The following is a 19,010-nucleotide window of genomic DNA, read 5'->3' on the forward strand; positions in this document are numbered from 1 at the left end:
GGGATCAATTCCAATCTGTTACCTCCGAGGATGTGGACAGGCTGCTTGGACAAGTGAAACCGACCACCTGTCTCCTTGATTCTTGCCCATCCTGGCTGATAAAAGCGAGCCGGAAAGGGCTGGGCGATGGGCTCTGCGGGGTGGTGAATGCTCACCTCTGTGAGCGAGCCTTCCCAGACGCGCTGAAAGAGGCGGTCATTAAACCGCTTCTTAAAAAAACATCTTTAGACCCAGCCAATTTGGCCAACTATCGCCCAGTCTCAAATTTACCATTCTTGGACAAGGTGATTGAGTGGGTGGTTGCCAAACAACTCCAAGCACGCCTGGAGGATGCGGACCATTTGGATCCCTTCCAATCGGGATTCAGGCCTCACCATGGGACTGAAACTGCCTTGGTCGTGCTGGTTGATGATCTCCAGTGGGCTAGGGACAAAGGTGAGAGCTGTTTCCTAGTTCTGCTGGATCTCTCAGCGGCCTTTGACACCATCGACCATAACATCCTTCTGGACAGTCTAGAGGGGCTGGGAGCTGGGGGCACTGTTATACGGTGGTTCCGCTCCTTTCTCCTGGGCCGTGTCCAGAAAGTGGGGGGGGGGGATGAGTCTTCAGACCCCTGGGCTCTCACTTGTGGGGTGCCTCAGGGTTCCGTCCTCTCCCCCATGCCTTTTAATATCTATATGAAGCCGCTGGGAGAGATCATCAGGGGGTTTGGGCTGGGTGTTCATCAGTATGCAGATGACACCCAGCTCTACCTCTCCTTTAAATCAGAACCAGTGAAGGCGGTGAAGGTCCTGTGTCAGTGCCTGGAGGCTGTTGGAGGATGGATGGCGGCTAACAGATTGAGGTTTAATCCTGACAAGACAGAAGTACTGTTTTTGGGGGACAGGGGGTGGGCGGGTGTGGGGGATTCCCTGGTCCTGAATGGGCTAACTGGGCCCCTGAAGGACCAGGTGCACAGCCTGGGAGTCATTTTGGACTCACAGCTGTCTGTGGAGGCACAGGTTAATTCTGTGTCCAGGGCAGCTGTCTACCAGCTCCACCTGGTATGCAGGCTAAGACCCTACCTGCCCGCGGACTGTCTTGCCAGAGTGGTGCATGCTCTAGTTATCTCCCGCTTGAACTACTGCAACACGCTCTACGTGGGGCTACCTTTGAAGGTGACCCGGAAACTGCAATTAATCCAGAATGCGGCAGCTAGACTGATGACTGGGAGTGGCTGCCGGGACCACATAACACCGGTTCTGAGAGATCTGCATTGGCTCCCAGTACGTTTCTGAGCACAATTCAAAGTGTTGGTGCTGACCTTTAAAGCCCTAAACAGCCTCGGTCCTGTATACCTAAAGGAGCGTCTCCACCCCCTTCCTTCAGCCCGGACACTGAGATCCAGCGCCGAGGGCCTTCTGGCGGTTCCCTCATTGCGAGAAGTAAGGTTACAGGGAACCAGGCAGAGGGCCTTCTCAGTAGTGGCGCCTGCCCATCAGACGTCAAAGCAATAAACAACTATTTTACTTTTAAAAGACAACTGAAGGCAGCCCTCTTTAGGGAAGTTTTTAATGTCTGATGCTGTACTGTTTTTAATATTCAGTTGGAAGCCGCCCAGAGTGGCTGGGGAAACCCAGCCAGATGGGCGGGGTATAAATAAATTATTATTATTATTATTATTATTATTATTATTATTATTATTATTATTATTATTATTAGGCTAGGAAAACACTGTGCTTTAAGGGTTTGAAAATCAGATTTGAAGTGTTCAAATTTAAGGAAAGCGCCTGGAGGAATCCCGCAGTTATCGCATCAGTTCAAGCTTTGTTTACAGGCTGCTGCTTTTATCATCTGCCTCTGATAAACGAGGCTTATTAAGAGTGTTCCTCAGTGGCTCAAGCCTAAAGATTAACTTCCTATACGACATACCCACATCTCTTTCAGCAATGATAAAGGGAGTTACATGCAGAGCAAATCCCTTTTGAGTCCTGCATGATAAATTGACTATGTCCGCTAAAGCAGGATGGTTTTCAGTTGCTCAAATCCCTCCTGCAAAATTAAAGACCCAGAATCCAAGACCCAGTAACACTGACCTGCCTCCACGAGAAAAACCTTCAGCTACTGGAGCTAAACGGGAGCCATATTCCTCACTGCACAGGACTATGGCTGTTTTTTAGAATGTTCCAGTTACAGATAGGTAGCCGTGTTGGTCTGCCATAGTCAAAATAAAAAAATTCGTTCCAGTAGCACCTTAAAGACCAACTAAGTTAGTTCTTGGTATGAGCTTTCGTGTGCATGCACACTTCTTCAGATACACTATATTTATATTTATACGCTATATTTATTTTTAGAATGTTGTACAGGACAAACTCCTGGAGACCTTACGAAAGCTGCAAGTGCTACATTTCATTAGAAAATAGCTAGCCGAGGAAATGACGCTTCGTGATTTCACGTGAACTTACTAAGACATTTATGAAATTCTGTATTTTTCAATACATTTAAAAACCAACAAACACCAAAGCAATATTTCAGAAAAAGCAGATCAAGCATATTGGCTTACTCCATTGGAAACATCCCAGCTTAGCATCATCTTCGCACGTTCTTCTGCATCTGCTGAGCCATCCAGGACAAGGCCAAATCCTCCGTTTATCACTTCTCCCCTTTAAAATGGATTTTTTTTTAATCACTTTTTTGGAGTCGAATAAATCACATGCCAGCACACTACAATCAGGCACACATTTGGGGGGAGTGAAAGATACATATTAGACCTAAAACAGTGCTGTAATTGGGCACATTTAACTGATGGCAAATGGCCAGTTCAAGTAATGGACTCTGAGAATCCTGGTGCAGGATAAGGATTTTGCCTTTTCCCACACTATGCCCAGCCAGCAAGACCAATTCTTATTAAAGTGCCACTGCCAAGGGTTGAGCTTGCTGCAATTCTCCTGAGTACAAGACAGTCCAAACAAGTACTTGTTCAAACAAATAATGAAAATGCCTGCATGTCTGATGATTAAGTGGCTAAAGTTACTGGGTTTCTCAAAGGCTATTGAAGTCGATTACACTGCAGCGTGGAATTCAGTTGCTGTGGTGGCGATGACCACTTTGGAATATGAATAATGACCTTGGAATAGGGTCCTAATGGAATTATGAGAAAGTATTCTTTCATTAATTATTTAATTAATAGGTTGCCCCCCCCCCCCCAGTTCCTCCAGGCTTTGTTATTGGGGGATTTGTTTTCATGTTACCTTGCTGACAAGTCATAAGAGCATGACATTTGCCCTTTGCAAGTGTCAATCTGTTGTCTTTTTGCAGTATAGTAACGCTGCAGAGAGCTTGCTGGGGAGACCATGCATTAAAAAGGGACTCAAAAGTACTTAAAGAAGGTTTTAATAAGAAAAACAAAAACTCCATTTACACTAAATATATTAACAAACAAACATGACCCAACCACCAACCCATCCCCCAGGGTAATGGGAGAGCTAGGTGCTGCTCCTTATATACTACACAGCTTAATCAATACAACTCAGCAGCATCTGCTATGTTTCACAGCTGTAAAGCTGGGTCTCGTTAGTTTGCTCTGGCCCTTGCTCCGGCCCCTTAAAGACACACACATCGGGTGGAACAATGATGAACCTTTACATGGAAAGAAACCATTCAACACAATCTAGTCCAGTACAGTGGTAACTCGGTTTAAGAACAGCCCTGTTTACGAACTATTTGGTATAGGAACTCCGCAAAACCGGAAGTAGTGTTCTGGTTAGCGAACTTTTCCTCGGTCTATGAATGGAAGCAAAACAGTCAAAGGGCACTGGCGGCAGGAGGCCTCATTAGGGAAAGCGAGCCTCAGTTTAAGAATGGCTTTGGTTTAAGAATGGACTTCCGGAACTGATTAAGTTCATAAACCAAGGTACCACTGCACTCTGCATCCAGATGCTCCTGAAGTTCACAAGTAAGGCGTGAAAGGGATGGTCACTGCCTGTTCTTTATGCTAGGTAGCTGGTACTCAACGTCTACCTGGTACTTAAATGTATACCACATCATATCTGGATGTTCCTATTTTAGTTATTGTGGATAACGGGGACAAAGCAGAACTCAGCGGACTCTATAACCTGTAACACATGCTGTAAATGTGGATGAAGGCCTTCAAATATTTTTAAAGCCGAGATGATAACAGATTAAACAGAGCAGAAGCTGATACTTTAAGGGTGCCTTCATTGGTAGAGGCTGCAGCTGGAAAAAAAGTAATTAAAGACTGTGCTACCTTTCTTAGAGGCCCAGGTGTGAGTCACGTACAGAAAACAGTTAGCTGGAAAGCTCTGTAAAATGCCACCCCACTGTTCATTAAAGAAAGTTTTAGACTACAACCACAATAAAGTAGTTTCAACTCTATTTAACTGCTATATTTATTTAAAGGTATGCCTCCTTTAAAAAAAAGGGAACTTAGAAGGGAGGCATAGTTCTACAATTCTGTGTTGAAATAAGCCATGCCAGTTAAACCCATTTCCAAACATTCTAAATTTTTCTCCAGATATGGCAACAAGTCAGAATTTGACCAAGGCTGAAGCCTAAGTTGTGTAAGCATTCTAAAATGTATAGGTTTGCATCTAACAAAGTATCTAATGAGCAGAATGACTTCCGCTCAGCCAACAAAAGATTCTCTCCCTCTCCTCCCCTGCTTGTATCCTGTGCACACACACCCCACCACTGCTCTGGGGTCCCCCAACTCTCTGGAGCAGGTTTGGGGTGGGACGAGAGGGAGGTGAAATTCTACTCCAGAGGAAAACTGGATATCTTAAAATACTGAATATACACTGAAATAGACAGAATGGATGACAAGGTTATGTGTAAAGGGTTAGATTTTACAATGGCAAGCAAAGAAGGAGTCTTGTTGCATTTTAAAGACTAAGAAATTCATTATGACATGAGCTTCCACCATCAGATGCAATCCACAAAAGTGTTTGCTTGTCTTTTGTTGGTGTTTAAGGTGCTACAAGACTTTCCCCTATTTTTGTTGAAGGCTAACATGGCTGGAAGCTCTTAAAATGGATTAAAGTAGCCACACAGTGAACTGAGATTCAACTAATGTTGCCAGGGGAATGTCTTCAGGGACCAAATCAGTATTGCCACAGAGGCAAGCATGATATGAATACAAAATTGTTAGATGTTCAGGCAATGCTGAGATTAAGCACCAATTTACAATGCTTTTCCAAGTGCTGTAGTTCCTCCACCTATCTCTGTGTGATGCCTGGTCAGAATCACTTTCTAAGTTTCTCATACTGGAGTCAAATCTAGAATTCTGCCATGCAGTTCAGTAGCTAAGACAGTGAGGTCCACGTTTGCCCCACTCCACATGCCTAAAAATGCTCATAAATTAAACTTACAACAAGTCATGTTTGTTAAGCTGAATTTTCCAACAAGTCTTCTCACTTTTATTGGAGAGCGCTTTGCCCTCATTAGTACTGGGTCATATATTCAAATAATTAAAGAAAGATGTGGCATTTTGACCTAAGCTACCTCCTATAATTTCCAGATGTCTCCATCCAAGGTGATCAAAGAACTCCAGGCCCCTCTTGCAATCAAGACATCACACTGTTGACTGTGTACTTCATTTGGTAAATTGCCTCTGTCTCTTTGTTGCTACAAGTCACTTTGGCCTCCTGCTAATAAATGGGCTTTCAGAACTGAGCTGCCCTAACAATGGCCAACCCTAATGTAACTCCCTATATGCTCCAGCTAATAGTAAAAGGATTCCGATTCATGTGAGTAAATAATTAATGTTCAGCTCTGTTTAGGCGGCATGATTATCAGCCTATAAACAAAGATATCACTTCGGTCTCTGAAGGAAGAATAAAAATTTGTGGAAAGGAAACTAAAACATGCATATTAGAAGTGGCTGATAAATCCATGTGTTTATCCATTGGTAAAAACACTGCAGTTCAGATCTGTCAGTTCTCTAGCCAGCAGTATTGACACTGAAATGCTCAGCCTCACAGACATAAGACAGCACACACATTTTATCATGAACTGATGAAAGATTGAAAAAAAGCATGTCTGAATGATGGCGTTTTCAAGGACCAGATGTATGGATCCAATGCAGCCAATCCCAGTGCTGGGCATGAACTAATTCACTGATTAATTCACTGAATTAATTCGAAATTCTCTGACTCACACCTGAAAATAGTTCCCGTACTTCCCAGGTGAGTTGAACGTGATTTTATTTTAGTTTATATGGGTTTCATCACACATAGCTCTGCATCTGTTGTGGTCACTGCATTTTCCATTTTTACGTATCTGAAAAGTGATTTTGTTTTAGTTTAAAGATCATAACTGTTGGGGGAAACAAATAAAGCAATTCTTCACATTGTACTGTGTGTGAATGTTTTGATGTTTTCTTAGTCTTATTACAGTGGTATCTCGCAAGACAAAATTAATCCATTCCGCGAGTCTCTTCGTCTTGCGGTTTTTTCGTCTTGCAAAGCATGGCTATTAGCGGCTTAGCAGCTTAGCGGCTATTAACGGCTATTAACGGCTTAGCGGCTATTAACGGCTTAGTGGCTTTAAGAAAAAGGAATCAAACTCGCAAGAACTCGCAAGACGTTTCATCTTGCGAAGCAAGCCCATAGGGAAATTCGTCTTGCGGAATCACTCAAAAAACGGAAAACTCTTTCGTCTTGCGCGTTTTTCGTCTTGCGAGGCATTCGTCTTGTGAGGCACCACTGTACTTATATGTAAAACATCAGCAGAGCGGCTTGTAAAAAATTTGAAGGCTACAAAAAAACGTGAGAACCACATGAATGCATTGTGTCTTGAACTGTAATGGAATTAGCTCCATTTTGGAAGGGGTGAACTGGAACTGGTACTAATCCCTTCTAAAAAATGAACTTTCCGAGCAATGCAGTCCCCGCCAACCTCAAACTTCAGATCACCTTGATTCCTTCTAATGGGCAATGCAGACAGCCACCATGGAGGGTGGAGTATTATCACTAGTGTTTTTTACCCTTCCTATTTAGTGCAAAGTAGCCAATGGAAAGTATGAGCTTAAATTGCATATTTACTGCATTGAAATCAGACCCTGTTATCTTTTGACTGGGGCAGAATTACAAGTTAGGAGAAACACAAGAGGGCAGAAGCCTCATTGTACAGGTGGAAGTCCATGTGCTAACAGGCCAGCTTCATTGGATACAACCCACAGAAAGGTGCCTGATTCTGAATAAGGCAATTGGTCCATCTAGCTCAGTATAGTCTGGACCAGAGGCATAGGAAGGGGGGTGCGGTGGGGGCGGTCCGCCCTGGGTGTCGTGACTGGGGGGGGGGACACAAAATGCCAGGCTAGTGGGCTGCACACCTTGCGCCTAGCAGCAGCAGCTCTTCTGACTTGGTGGCAGAGAGCAGTCCTCCTCAGCCGTGGCAAGGCACACCCGGCCACAGCAGCTCTGTTGCTGGGTCATGTCTGACCTGGCTGCGGAGAGCAGGAGAGTAAGCAGCAGCTGTCCTGCCCCTCTCCTACCCTGAACTGTGGCGAGTGGGAGGGCACCCTCTGCCCCCTTTGGGAGCACGCCCGCCCTGGGCAGTATGTGCATATGTTCGCCACCGGTATGGAGAAGGGGTGGGGGAATCTATGGCACTTCAGATGTTGAACTACAACTTCTACAACAACCCATTACCATTCCAGGAAGCTAGCTGTACTAGCTGAATACAGACTGCATGGTTCCTGTGATCATTTAGGTCTGCCAGCACTGCAGGAACCAGGATAGCAGAATGGGTGAAAACCTCAATGGACAAGCGCTGCAAGGTTGAGGCAAAGGAAAGGAGCAGGGACTGTTGTGCCTAACTAAGAGCTTGGGGAGGATATCTTGCTCTAAGAAATCTTCCAGGTTCAATGCCCACAGAAAAAAAGGTTTAATTTGCTCCTAAAAAAAGAATGGAAAAAAAGCTAAAACTAATTGGAGTGAGAGCGGAGGAAAAAGCAGACTGGCACCTGACCTGTTTTGTATCAGCGGTCCCTTGCTGCATTTTAGCATATGGACATGTTATATTGGGGTCCAAAGGTCACAGGTTTAAATGCAGCTTGTGGGGAATTGAAATGCGTCTCATCCACTGGCACCCTGAAGAACTAGGCAAGTTAATATGGTGTTGGAAGCAAGTTCTATTTAGAAAGAGAAAGAAAGAAAGAAAAAGAAAGAAAGAAAACCTCGAAACTACCATAATACTAGTCAGTTTTCCACTGAATGCAGTGGTCATTGTCTTAACATCTGGGGCTTTTTTAAAGATCTGGGAACGAATTAGAAGAGAATCTTGCAACATTAGTCAATAAAAAGAAACCTCAGAGTCTACTTAAACCATTCTATCCTGGTTTTGCACTCTGAAGGCAGCTAATACTGTAACTTCATTTAAAGGCAGCCCACAGTAATGGGCTGTGCTGCATGAATCCCACTGGAGCTGTATAAAAGCACAACTGTTCCTCAGTTTTCATTAACTTGCATAGAGATTGATGTGTTTCTAAAGCACAAATGGAGAGCCTGTGGTCCTCTGCATGTTCCTGGACCTCCATCCCCCACTATCCCTGACTACTGGCTATTGCTGGTTAAGGGAGTTGGAACCCCACAACATCTGGAGGGCCACAGGTTCCCCTTCGCTGTTTTAAAGTCTTTCCAGAGAAGTAACTATGTTAGGCTGCTTCAGCAAAAAAACTAAATGTGACACATTAATTTGTCACGGCATAAGCTTTCATGAGTCCACATCAGACTGTCGTCAACGAAAGCTTATGCTACACTATGCATGTTAACATGCCACACTAAAGGTAAAGGTAAAGGGACCCCTGACCATTAGGTCCAGTCATGACCGACTCTGGGGTTGCGGCGCTCATCTCGCTTTATTGGCCGAGGGAGCCGGCGTACAGCTTCTGGGTCATGTGGCCAGCATGGCTAAGCTGCTTCTGGCGAACCAGAGCAGCGCACGGAAACGCCGTTTACCTTCCCGCTGGAGCGGTACCTATTTATCTACTTGCACTTTGACATGCTTTTGAACTGCTAGGTTGGCAGGAGCAGGGACTGAGCAATGGGAGCTCACCCCGTCACGGGGATTCGAACCGCTGACCTCCTGATCGGCAAGTCCTAGGCTCTGTGGTTTAACCCACAGTGCCACCCATGTCCCCTCACATGCCACACTACCCTTTGTCATTTATAAAGTTCGAAACAGAAGCAATGGAGACTCCCATGAAGGGGATGTCCTTCAGCAGCTCAATCCTGTTGCCCTACAACCATTGCTGTTTTTTGCTGCAGCCGCATGACACTTCCTTTACTCAGGAAACGACGTCTCCCTTCCTTTTGAAGACAAATTCCCCTTACCAGCCAACACCGCCGCCGTTGTGCAAGGCAACCCAGGTGGCTCCTCTGAATGAGTCTCCCACAAAATTCTGAACAGCCATATCTGTGGAGTGAGAAAGCAGATGAATTACCGAAGCATGGGGATTCTTAGGTTAATGTGGGGGAAGGCGCATAATATACGTGCAGCTGTGAACCCAAAGCTTTCCTTTCTGTCTTCATTTCATTGACTGTTTCCATTCCAGCTATCGCATTGCCCTAACATTGTTGCCAGAGGGCTAAAGCAAATGCGATGGTAGCAGATCTGTGTGGCAAACTTGAGATTGCTGCCAGATGCCATAGCAACTTAAAGCACAGCCAGTGCTAATTCCGGAACTCAAGACATCCTTAGTGAGTCACCTGAACTATGAGGAATAGGCCTGACCAGGGCAGGCAGCCCAAGGAGTGTCTGCTTCTGCTTCTCCTCCTTATGAGCATCACTATGCTGGCTCATGACCTGTCCTTCCCTCAGACAGGTGAGCAGACAGGCAGCGCCAGCCAGCATAACTAATGGCCAGGGATTATGAGCGCTGAAGTCTAGCAACATCTAGGAGGTAACAGACTCCCCAACCCAGGCATAACAGAACACAACCTTCTCCAGAGCCTGTTGAAATCCTTGGAAAGATCACGTCTCTGAAGGCCTTTCCTTGAGAATGGACTTCACTTTGTGATAGATTGTGGGCATTGCTGATACACTTCAGTATGTCTCTGAGTTATTCAGTTTGGGGCAGGCTGGATGTTTCTCGTTTAATTTAACTGGCTTCAAGTAAGTATGTTTACAGTGGCTGTAAATTGCCTTGGGAGGGCTTTTGCCCTGAAAGGCTGCCTTTAAATAAAAATACAATCCTTTAAATAAAAAATATAAATGCATTTTCTCATGTTATGTGTACTTATAAAACTGATAAACACTTCTTAAGTAACTTCAGCTTATCTGAAATTCAACCATATAAAAATGGAATGTTATTATTTACAAGCAAATTCCTCATCCTGGAAAATATCTAAGGGCGTTTCCAGAAGGTTGTTTTTGGGGGCTGGAGGGCGAGATTCAGCCACACACTAGCAAATACAGGCTGCACAATTAAAGTTGATTTTGTGGTCTTGCACAAACATTCCCAATAAGGGAACTGATGGGGCAATGCACTGAAAAAGGTGAGATAATGCAACATCCCCACAAATAAGACTGAATGTCCAACAAACAGCTGGTGTCGTCGTAAGCTCCTCACAAACTTTGTGCAAACAAATCAGGAAGAGTGTGCAATAAACAGGTCATCCAGGGAAACTGAAGGCATTACAAAGATGTCTGCAAACATGACATGCATCCTGGCAACATTCGCCCTGACATGTGGGAACCCCTTGCAGACGACCACAGTGCTTGGAGATAGGCAGTCAAGGCCTTTAGCAGTAACCAGAGGAGAAATGACTGCTGGGAGGAGCAGAGAGAGAAGAAACACCATGGTGCGTCACGACGCTTTCATCTGCCCCAGCTGCAACAAAACATATCTCTCCAGTATCGGTCTCTACAGCCACAGCAAGCACCGTAACCCTCCAATGGTTTGACTTCACCCCTGAAGGTGCACTCCACCGTGGTCTCCCAAGACAGACAGATGCCAACCATTAAATGTGCAGAATCTTGGGAGGGAGGAGAATTTCCACAGTGATTTAATCATCGGCCTTTCTTCCCCTTCCCTCCACTAGGCAGGATATCTGCATTTTTATGTTTTGAACTGCCACAAATGTGTTCATTGAACTGACACCTGACATTTTGTTTAACTTCTAGTAGCTCCGCCTATCAGATGCTGGGATCTTGGTTAGCTGAGTAGAGATGGGAATACCAGCGGGTTCAGCTTGTCATTCAGGGGCGAGAATAGCTGTAGATTCTGAAATTCTCTCTTTTATTCAGGGACAGGTACTTTGTCCTTCTTTGAATTAGCTCCCTGTGTATTGATGGGGTAATGGCCATTTACATTATAAATAGTTAGAATATAATGTTTACAGTATCCTGGTCTATGTGTTTAAGTTGTGCACTCAAGTTCTGTACTCTAGCTGCAAAGGATGTGTTATTTTTACAACTCCTTTTTTTTTTTAACCTCGCCCTATGTGTGCTTATGCCATCTCTGTCTACTTACTGCCTCAGAAAAAGTAGGATATTCCCTATGGAAGTTCAGACTACCATAACCTAGTTAACCTTCCAAGCCAAGGATGTTTCAGCATCTCCCTCACCCCCTATTTTGACATCACTGAATTGCGGGCAACCTACCAGACTAAACTCTCCATGCTATTCAGCAAAATTATTTTTCGCATCTTAATCAATTCTGATCACTCAAAAGAGACTATGCACCCATTCAGCTGACCTGCACAAAATGCTGATCCATCATAGATGTTCGACGTTTCTCTGTAAGGACTGTCTGTCCCACTTACATCATGGTGATCTCGACTAAGGACAACTGGTGCCTGCAATATAAAATAAAAGCTGAGGAGAGAGCAGTCGGAACTAGGGTGGGTGGGTGGGTGGGAACAGATCACTCTTCCTATTTAAAAGGAAGAGCCTCAGTTGACAAATGTACACTAAACCAAACTATGGCATAGCTCCAGGTAACATGGCAGCAGAAAGACCAGGGAAGGAGTTATCACAAAATCCACCCTTTTAGATTCCAAAAATACTTGCTCCAAGATAAGGCCCACTGAGTTCAATGGGGCTTGCTCCTAGTTAAGTTGGCATAGGGTTTCAAACCTAAATCACTCCCAGAATTCCCTATTGCCATCTGGCATGAATCTCTAATGGGATGGGTCAGAAATGACAGACCTGGTGAGGAAAACAATTTTTTGTTTCTGATCTTCTGGCAAGATTAAAGGATTATCTTCATCCTCAATCCCTGCTGTAAATTATTTTAGCATGGAGACCAGTCCAGATGGAGGTACCAGCTGACATCTTCTCAGGGAAAGACTTTAGCAGTGAGTGCTTGTGTTTGATAAAAAGCTTAAACTTATTGAAGTGGAAAGATATGGAGCATGGCCCTGTTTTAGGCTGCTAGCAAATTATGTGGTCTGCATGTAGTGCACTTATAAAGATGGAAACCATGACATTAGATCATGCAGAGAGAGAGAGAAATGATAGTTTGGCATGAGGGTTAGACCTCGCCCTACATTTTTCATTTATAGTCAGTCTTGATTGATAAAAGTATCTTATATTAATGGGTCGTTCTGGAGTTCCCAAGAAAGATCCTGGGGTCCAATACTGGAAGCTGATATGCACGGTCATTTCCTATTGTATGCCCCCTGGATAGAAAAAATACTTTAGCCACATTTCTCTGCCATGAATCGTTGTACTGAAATAAGTAGGAAGGAATATCCGTGAAAACCACTGGACATTCCTAACAGGTTTTTAAAAAGGAGTTGGGTTCAGAAATAAATTTTAAAAACCCCACATTTTATACAAAACCTTATCATACCATGTGGTTAGTGTTACAGCCAACTTCATTTCTGTGGGAATGTTCAAGGAGGCAGGAGAGGATATATTGTTAAATTATATCTTTCCCAACTTGTGTTAACAAGTTCTACAATTTAGCAGAGTAACATTCCCCTTTTTAAACTTGTACAGCGGATAACGTCTCTGCCAGGCTGCTTTAAGCCTCTAAAATAAGTTTCTTGGTAATTCCCCCTTATTCCCTCATAAAAAGATTAGACACAACACAGTCTTGTATAAAATTATATAAAATCGTTTACTCACATTCTGTTCACAAATGGATCCCAGAAGGCAAACTTAGGTTACAAAATATATACACCTGGAATCTATCCCATTAGGAGATAGTTCTTTTGTCCTCTCTTGGAAGTCAAGAGACTAAGCAGATGTTGCTTCTTCGAGGAATGGACTCAGAGAAAGATATGGCTGTTACCTGCATAGGTGAGGTCAAGCCCACCTCTGGTCACATGTAGAGGAAGTCTGTCCCAGCCCAGGAGGAACCAGGAAGTTCCGACTGGCTGGTCCAGACACCCTCTTTTATGTCCACTCTGGGAATGTTGTATTTGACTGCTCTGTGTTTCACATCCCACAATTTAAACCTGATATTCTTTGTTATTCTGCTGCACATTCATTTGCTTCAGGTGGTTTGCATTTTTAAAGGAAATATCCTTGTCTCAATGTTTTACCTTATCCTGCCAATGTGGGTGGTGTTCAACGTGTATTTACTAGATAGTTGAACCATATGGCTTTTTCCATCACAGGGCAATCTTGTATGCTAGAGGAAAAGAAGCAGGTCACACCAAAGTGATATATGCAAAGAGAATGTACCTTAATTTTTCCTTCGGCGATGCTTCGGTTAATAGCCAGTGCAATAGCAACACGGCCCTTCTGATCTGAGTACAAAATTCTGGCTTGGGAACCCACAACCTAGAAAATAGAAATAATAGAAATATCTCCAATGCTCCAGATGTGAGCCAGCGATGTTTCTCTTCCTCACAATACCCATCTTCAATGATTACATTATGATGATGCCATTAGGCTTGAAATAAATTATTATTATTATTATTATTATTATTATTATTATTATTATTATTAATATGCTGCCCATCTGACTGGGTTTCCCCAGCCACTCTGGGTGGCTTCAAGCAAATTATAAAACCACAGCAAAACATCACACATTAAAAGCTTCCCATCATATGTCTATCAAAGAAGCCTTTTCTTGTTTCTGGGTGCACAGTTGTGGTGCGTGTGTGGCCCCAGCAACAGTTTATCTGGTTTGCAAACGTGCCTCCCAGGCTCCCAGAGTTTGGCAACACCTGGTTCATCCCAATCCTAGAGCTTTAGCACTTAAGCTCATCACGTTTAGGTCATTTGTACTGATAGAGTGTCATTTGAAACATTTCTAATGTTGGACAGTGGGCAGTTTACCCATGCTTTGGGATTCATGCTTGGCTTTTGGTGCTGAAGGACTAATGCTCATCATAAGAATAAATCACACATTGGCTGCCTGAAAGCACTTTTTCTTTAAAGGTCTGCATGCCAGAAATGAAAATATTCCCTGAAAGTCCTGTTAGCTTGGAAATTTTCCAAAGCCCCTTCCAATTTACATGACCCAGTTAGTGCAGCAACTATGGCCTAGTTTTTGTTAAAGTAATAAATCTGTGTCTGAGCTGGGCTACTTCAGATTGCAGATGGGGCGCCTCAAATGTTTTAATGCTTCTCTGTGGAAAGGAAAATAGGTGTCAGGGACAAGGGTTCCAACTTTTCTCTGGTGCTTAGTTTTCCAGGAGCAGAGAATTTTCGTATAAAAAAGCAATCCATCATGAAAGGTCTGCCCTGCATGCATGTTTATCACCTCAATGAGAACTAGTGACCTGAATAGAACTAGGCTGGATTCTGCATACAGCCAAGCTTGCAACCAGGGCTACTTAGATAATCCCACCTCTGCAGGGTTCCAACCCAGATTTTGAGGTTCCACTGAGTCAGATATGTTTAATGGAGCAAAAGTTAAAATCTGTTCTTCTTCGGGAGGTACATTTCCGGAATTTGGCAAGCCAACAAGAGGATATTCCTCTCTTTTCTGCAACTTTTCTTTAACATAATGTGTGTATGCTTAATTGGAAATAAAACCCGTAAACTGTTTTCAAACCTTATATCTTTGTAGTAAAAAAATAAATGCAAATTTAAAAAATGAACTGCACCTCAATTTTAATCTCCCTCCCCCCAAAAAATTAGCAATTGTACTTGTCTACAAATTGTGATATTGCAAACATTAAAAACAACAACAATAAAAATACAAGCAATGGCTTGGACCCTAACTTGCCTTTGAAACAGAATTTGTGTTCATAGTATGGGACTTTCCTGCTCCCCCCCCCCCCTTTCACAGTCCACTGTGATCCCAAAGATTTGATCCCATGGGTTGCTGTTGGTTCTTGGGAATGGTGTGGGAATGCAGCTTGGAGCAGCTGCATATGGAGGTGGACTTGGCAGAAATCACACACACCCTTGAGTGAATTAGAGGTGCAATTCTGGCCAATTTGTTTTTACTTTTTTAAAAGAGAGAGAGAGAGAGAGAGATGGATTTATTTATTTTTTTAGGAAAAGGTTTGTGTATTTCTTCATTTTGGAAACATGCACAAAATCCATTCTATTCCAAAAACTGGAAGTGCTATTATTACTCAACTGGAATGGAACCAAAAGGAATGTCATAATTTCAGACGTTTCATGGAGTAGAACTGAGAGAATTAGTTTATTCCTCCTTGCAACCCACATCATTGCTCAGCCCAATGATGGCAGCTTTGCAATGATGTGGCAAATGTGATTCAAAATGCAGAAGGCAGCATAGCCACATGGCCATTTTATCACATGCTGTCTGATCCACTCAGGCCACAAATGAATGAGGAAAATGTGATAGTGTGAACTGGGATGCTCATGAATGTAGGGATGTGAGACGCCTCTGTATCCAGAAGGTGATTTTTTTTTCAGAGGCCTGGAGGCCAAGGCAAATGTCACATACACAAACCTGCATACTATAGCCCCACTCTGTTTTTTTTCCTGCCTTTACGTAAATTGCTTTAGGAAGGTGCCAGTGAGATTCTGGCACTGAGAACGCAGAGACAACCATTTTCCAAGACAACAGTTTTAGGTTTTTGATTGGGCTCAGTCTTCCATTTGGAAACGATGCCCTATAAAATGATGACACTGAATCTGAGCAGTGCACACAGTCATTCTCTTAGTTGGCTGGATCCACATACCAAATTGTGCTTCCTGGCTTCCTGGATCCAGCGGATGTTATCGGAGTATTGCTGCTTCACAGATGCAGTCACTGGACAAGAGGAGGGGAGAGGGGACAAAATGGCTCATAAAGTGAGTACATTGCAGCCTAAGCCATGTGGTAACTCCAGAGGCCAGCACCTAGATACACTATATAGAGAATAAGATACAGGGAATGAAAAAGGCATGAGCACCTTTAAGACGACAAGTTAAATAGGAATGGAGGGTGGATAAACGATTGATTGATTGATTGATTGATTGATTGAATGACTGATTGATTGATTGATTGATTGATGATTGATTGATTGATTGCCACTAGGCTTGGCTTGCACATAAACATGCACGGTCTAGAGGCAAAGGAAATAATTTACCGTTCTTAACCTGAAACCGTTCCTAACCTGAGGTACCACTTTAGCTAATGGGGCCTCCCGCTGCCACTGCGCAACCGCCACGCGATTTCTGTTCTCATCCTGAGGTAAAGTACTTAACCCGAGGTACTACTTCTGGGTTAGCGGAGACTTAACCTGAAGTGTTTGTAAGCCGAGGTGTTTGTAACCTGAGGTACCACTGTACTTTATCTATTTAGCAAATTAATAAACCACCCTTCATCACACTGTAATCCCAAAGCGGTTTCCAATAAAATAACAAAAGCAAGATAGCATGTTCATGACCAAATATAACCAGCTGCCAGAGATAAATGTCAAATATGTGCACCAATACTGAGGAGACATTATTTTAAGCCTGCCCAGGCATGATGTCTTCCATGATGCTTGCAGTTCAGCTACAAGATCCTTTAATTAAGCATTGAGGATTAATATGCCAGTCTTTTTAATAACCATGAATAAGACATCTGCTTCCTTGGGAGAATTATACTGCATTTTAAATTCCATAGGGAACTATCCTATAAAAGGACATTCGGAGACTTGAATGAAAAAATGTGTTTAATGGGCTTTTGCAAAATATGACAGAACAAATACAACAGGGAGTATGAATATCTCTGAAAGGCTTTAGATCACCCTGGAAAACAAACATGGTAAATCTGGGGTGCAAAACAGCTTAAGGAACAAGCATGGACTCCCCATTTCTATTCTGTCCAAGTGCGGCAATTCATTCACCCTTCCTAGGTAGAATCACTGACCTCTCATTAGCTTAACTTTGAAAATCCTTCCTGAATTGCTGAGTCTCACATTTAAAATAAAAAAGGGGGGAAAGTTGCCTCTTTTCTCATGAAACTGATCCTTTATCAATTTACTTTGTTGCCTCTGCTGCTTGCTGATCTTTATTTAGGTTCCAGAAGATACTAAAAGTATGTTGTGATCTCAGTCACATTATTTGTGTCAGCAAGGAAACTGACTCCCTAGCCTGAGAGTTATTTTGTATTTTATTTTTACATCATCCAAGCCTCTCCAAATATACACAGGAAAGCACATTCTTCACATAAAACCGGTAAAGACAATTTCACTCCCACGCCAGCCTTGATGCAGAGAGGTCATCATTTCTCAGCAGATATTCCAATTTTTACAGAGTGTCACTTCCATGGGATAACCTTGGACATACTAATTTTGACTTTAAGAACATTGCAGGAAGCAACCATAATCGCATTTGAGTGTGTGTGGTGCAAAACACCAGCATTAGACTATGATTCAGTCTAACACTTTATATAGGTTAATGCACAACAACCAAAGTATCCTGGGCATTCTGCTACACAGAAGTCTATTTGCTTGTAGTAGCTATAGTTCTGAGGGTTGCCACAGGCACCAATAATTAGTCTAGTCCTTTCAATAGCACACCTGATGCTTCCATTCCTATTTATCTATTGACTGCCCTTAGCAGAGAGCTGGAAGTAACAGCTAACAGAAGGAGTCGTACCAGCACTAGCATCAACGCTGGTGAGAAAGATGGAACAGCTCTCCATGTACACATAAAAAAAATTACTGGAACTGACAGCTGATACAGCCACGCAGAGGCCTCTGTACACCTGAGGTGGGTGGGTTAACAAGGTTCTTAGCTGAGGATTGGTCTTGCTCCTCATATCTTTTCCTTCTGCTTCACATTGTGTGGTAGTCCTTCTTTCTGCTTCATAGCATGGTGTGGCAAATAGCATCAAAGGCTATAAAGTTTAAGGGCTTGCTCACTGTGCATGAGAATCGCTTGGCTACTCATCAGTTGCTCACAGCTGACTGTGAGGTAATTGACCTCACAGGAAAACTTTTCATTTGATGTGATTAGAGCAGATCTAAAAGTTCTCCCTGTGGTGGCCTTTCTGCACATTCTATGAAAAATATATTAAATAGCTGTTTGTGACTGTTAAAGCCCCAAATGGCTTAGGACTGGGACACCTTTTCTATGGCTGCATAACTCTCCACCTAAGAAGAAGAAGAGTTTGGATTTGATATCCCGCCTTTCACTCCCCTTCAGGAGTCTCAAAGCGGCTAACATTCTCCTTTCCCTTCCTCCCCCACAACAAACCCTCTGTGAGGTGAGTGGGGCTGAGAGACTTCAAAGAAGTGTGACTGGCCCAAGGTCACCCAGCAGCTGCATGTGGAGGAGTGGAGACGCGAACCCAGTTCCCCAGATTACGTGACTACCGCTCTTAACCACTACACCACACTGGTTCTATAAGAAAGCTCACTTTGGTTGCTTTCTGTCCTCACTATGCTAGGACCTTCCTTTGCAGTAAGCATCTAACCTGCCAAGTCATTAGTGATAATCTCTCCTGAAATATCCAATATACTTGAAGTGCTTTACCTGCTGCAACTACTTTATCTGTCTACAGGGTGCCAATGTGGTGCCCCCTAGATGGTTTTGAACTCCAGTTTGCATCAGAACCAGCTATTGTTATGGCCAATGATCAGGGATGATAGGAGATGTAGTTCAGAAGCATCTGGAAAAAGCACCATGTTGGTTACCCCTCGTCTATTAGTTTGCAT

The 19,010-nt window shown here is 43.4% G+C and overlaps 1 protein-coding gene across 1 annotated transcript in view; it reads right to left on the minus strand.

The window, feature by feature from the left end:
- UROC1 (urocanate hydratase 1) overlaps positions 1–19,010 on the minus strand; it is a 51,750-nt gene that overhangs the window by 2,443 nt on the left and 30,297 nt on the right. Inside the window, exons 15-19 of the mRNA XM_083492027.1 lie at positions 16,062–16,132; positions 13,636–13,734; positions 11,699–11,798; positions 9,333–9,414; positions 2,543–2,642 (exon numbers count right to left, since the gene is read on the minus strand). Of these exons, the coding sequence (XP_083348153.1) occupies positions 2,543–2,642; positions 9,333–9,414; positions 11,699–11,798; positions 13,636–13,734; positions 16,062–16,132 (452 nt within the window). The remainder of the gene's footprint in view (positions 1–2,542; positions 2,643–9,332; positions 9,415–11,698; positions 11,799–13,635; positions 13,735–16,061; positions 16,133–19,010) is intronic.

This window comes from Podarcis liolepis, assembly GCF_965112155.1.
Source record: "Podarcis liolepis genome assembly, chromosome: 2".
Lineage (NCBI taxonomy): Eukaryota > Metazoa > Chordata > Lepidosauria > Squamata > Lacertidae > Podarcis > Podarcis liolepis.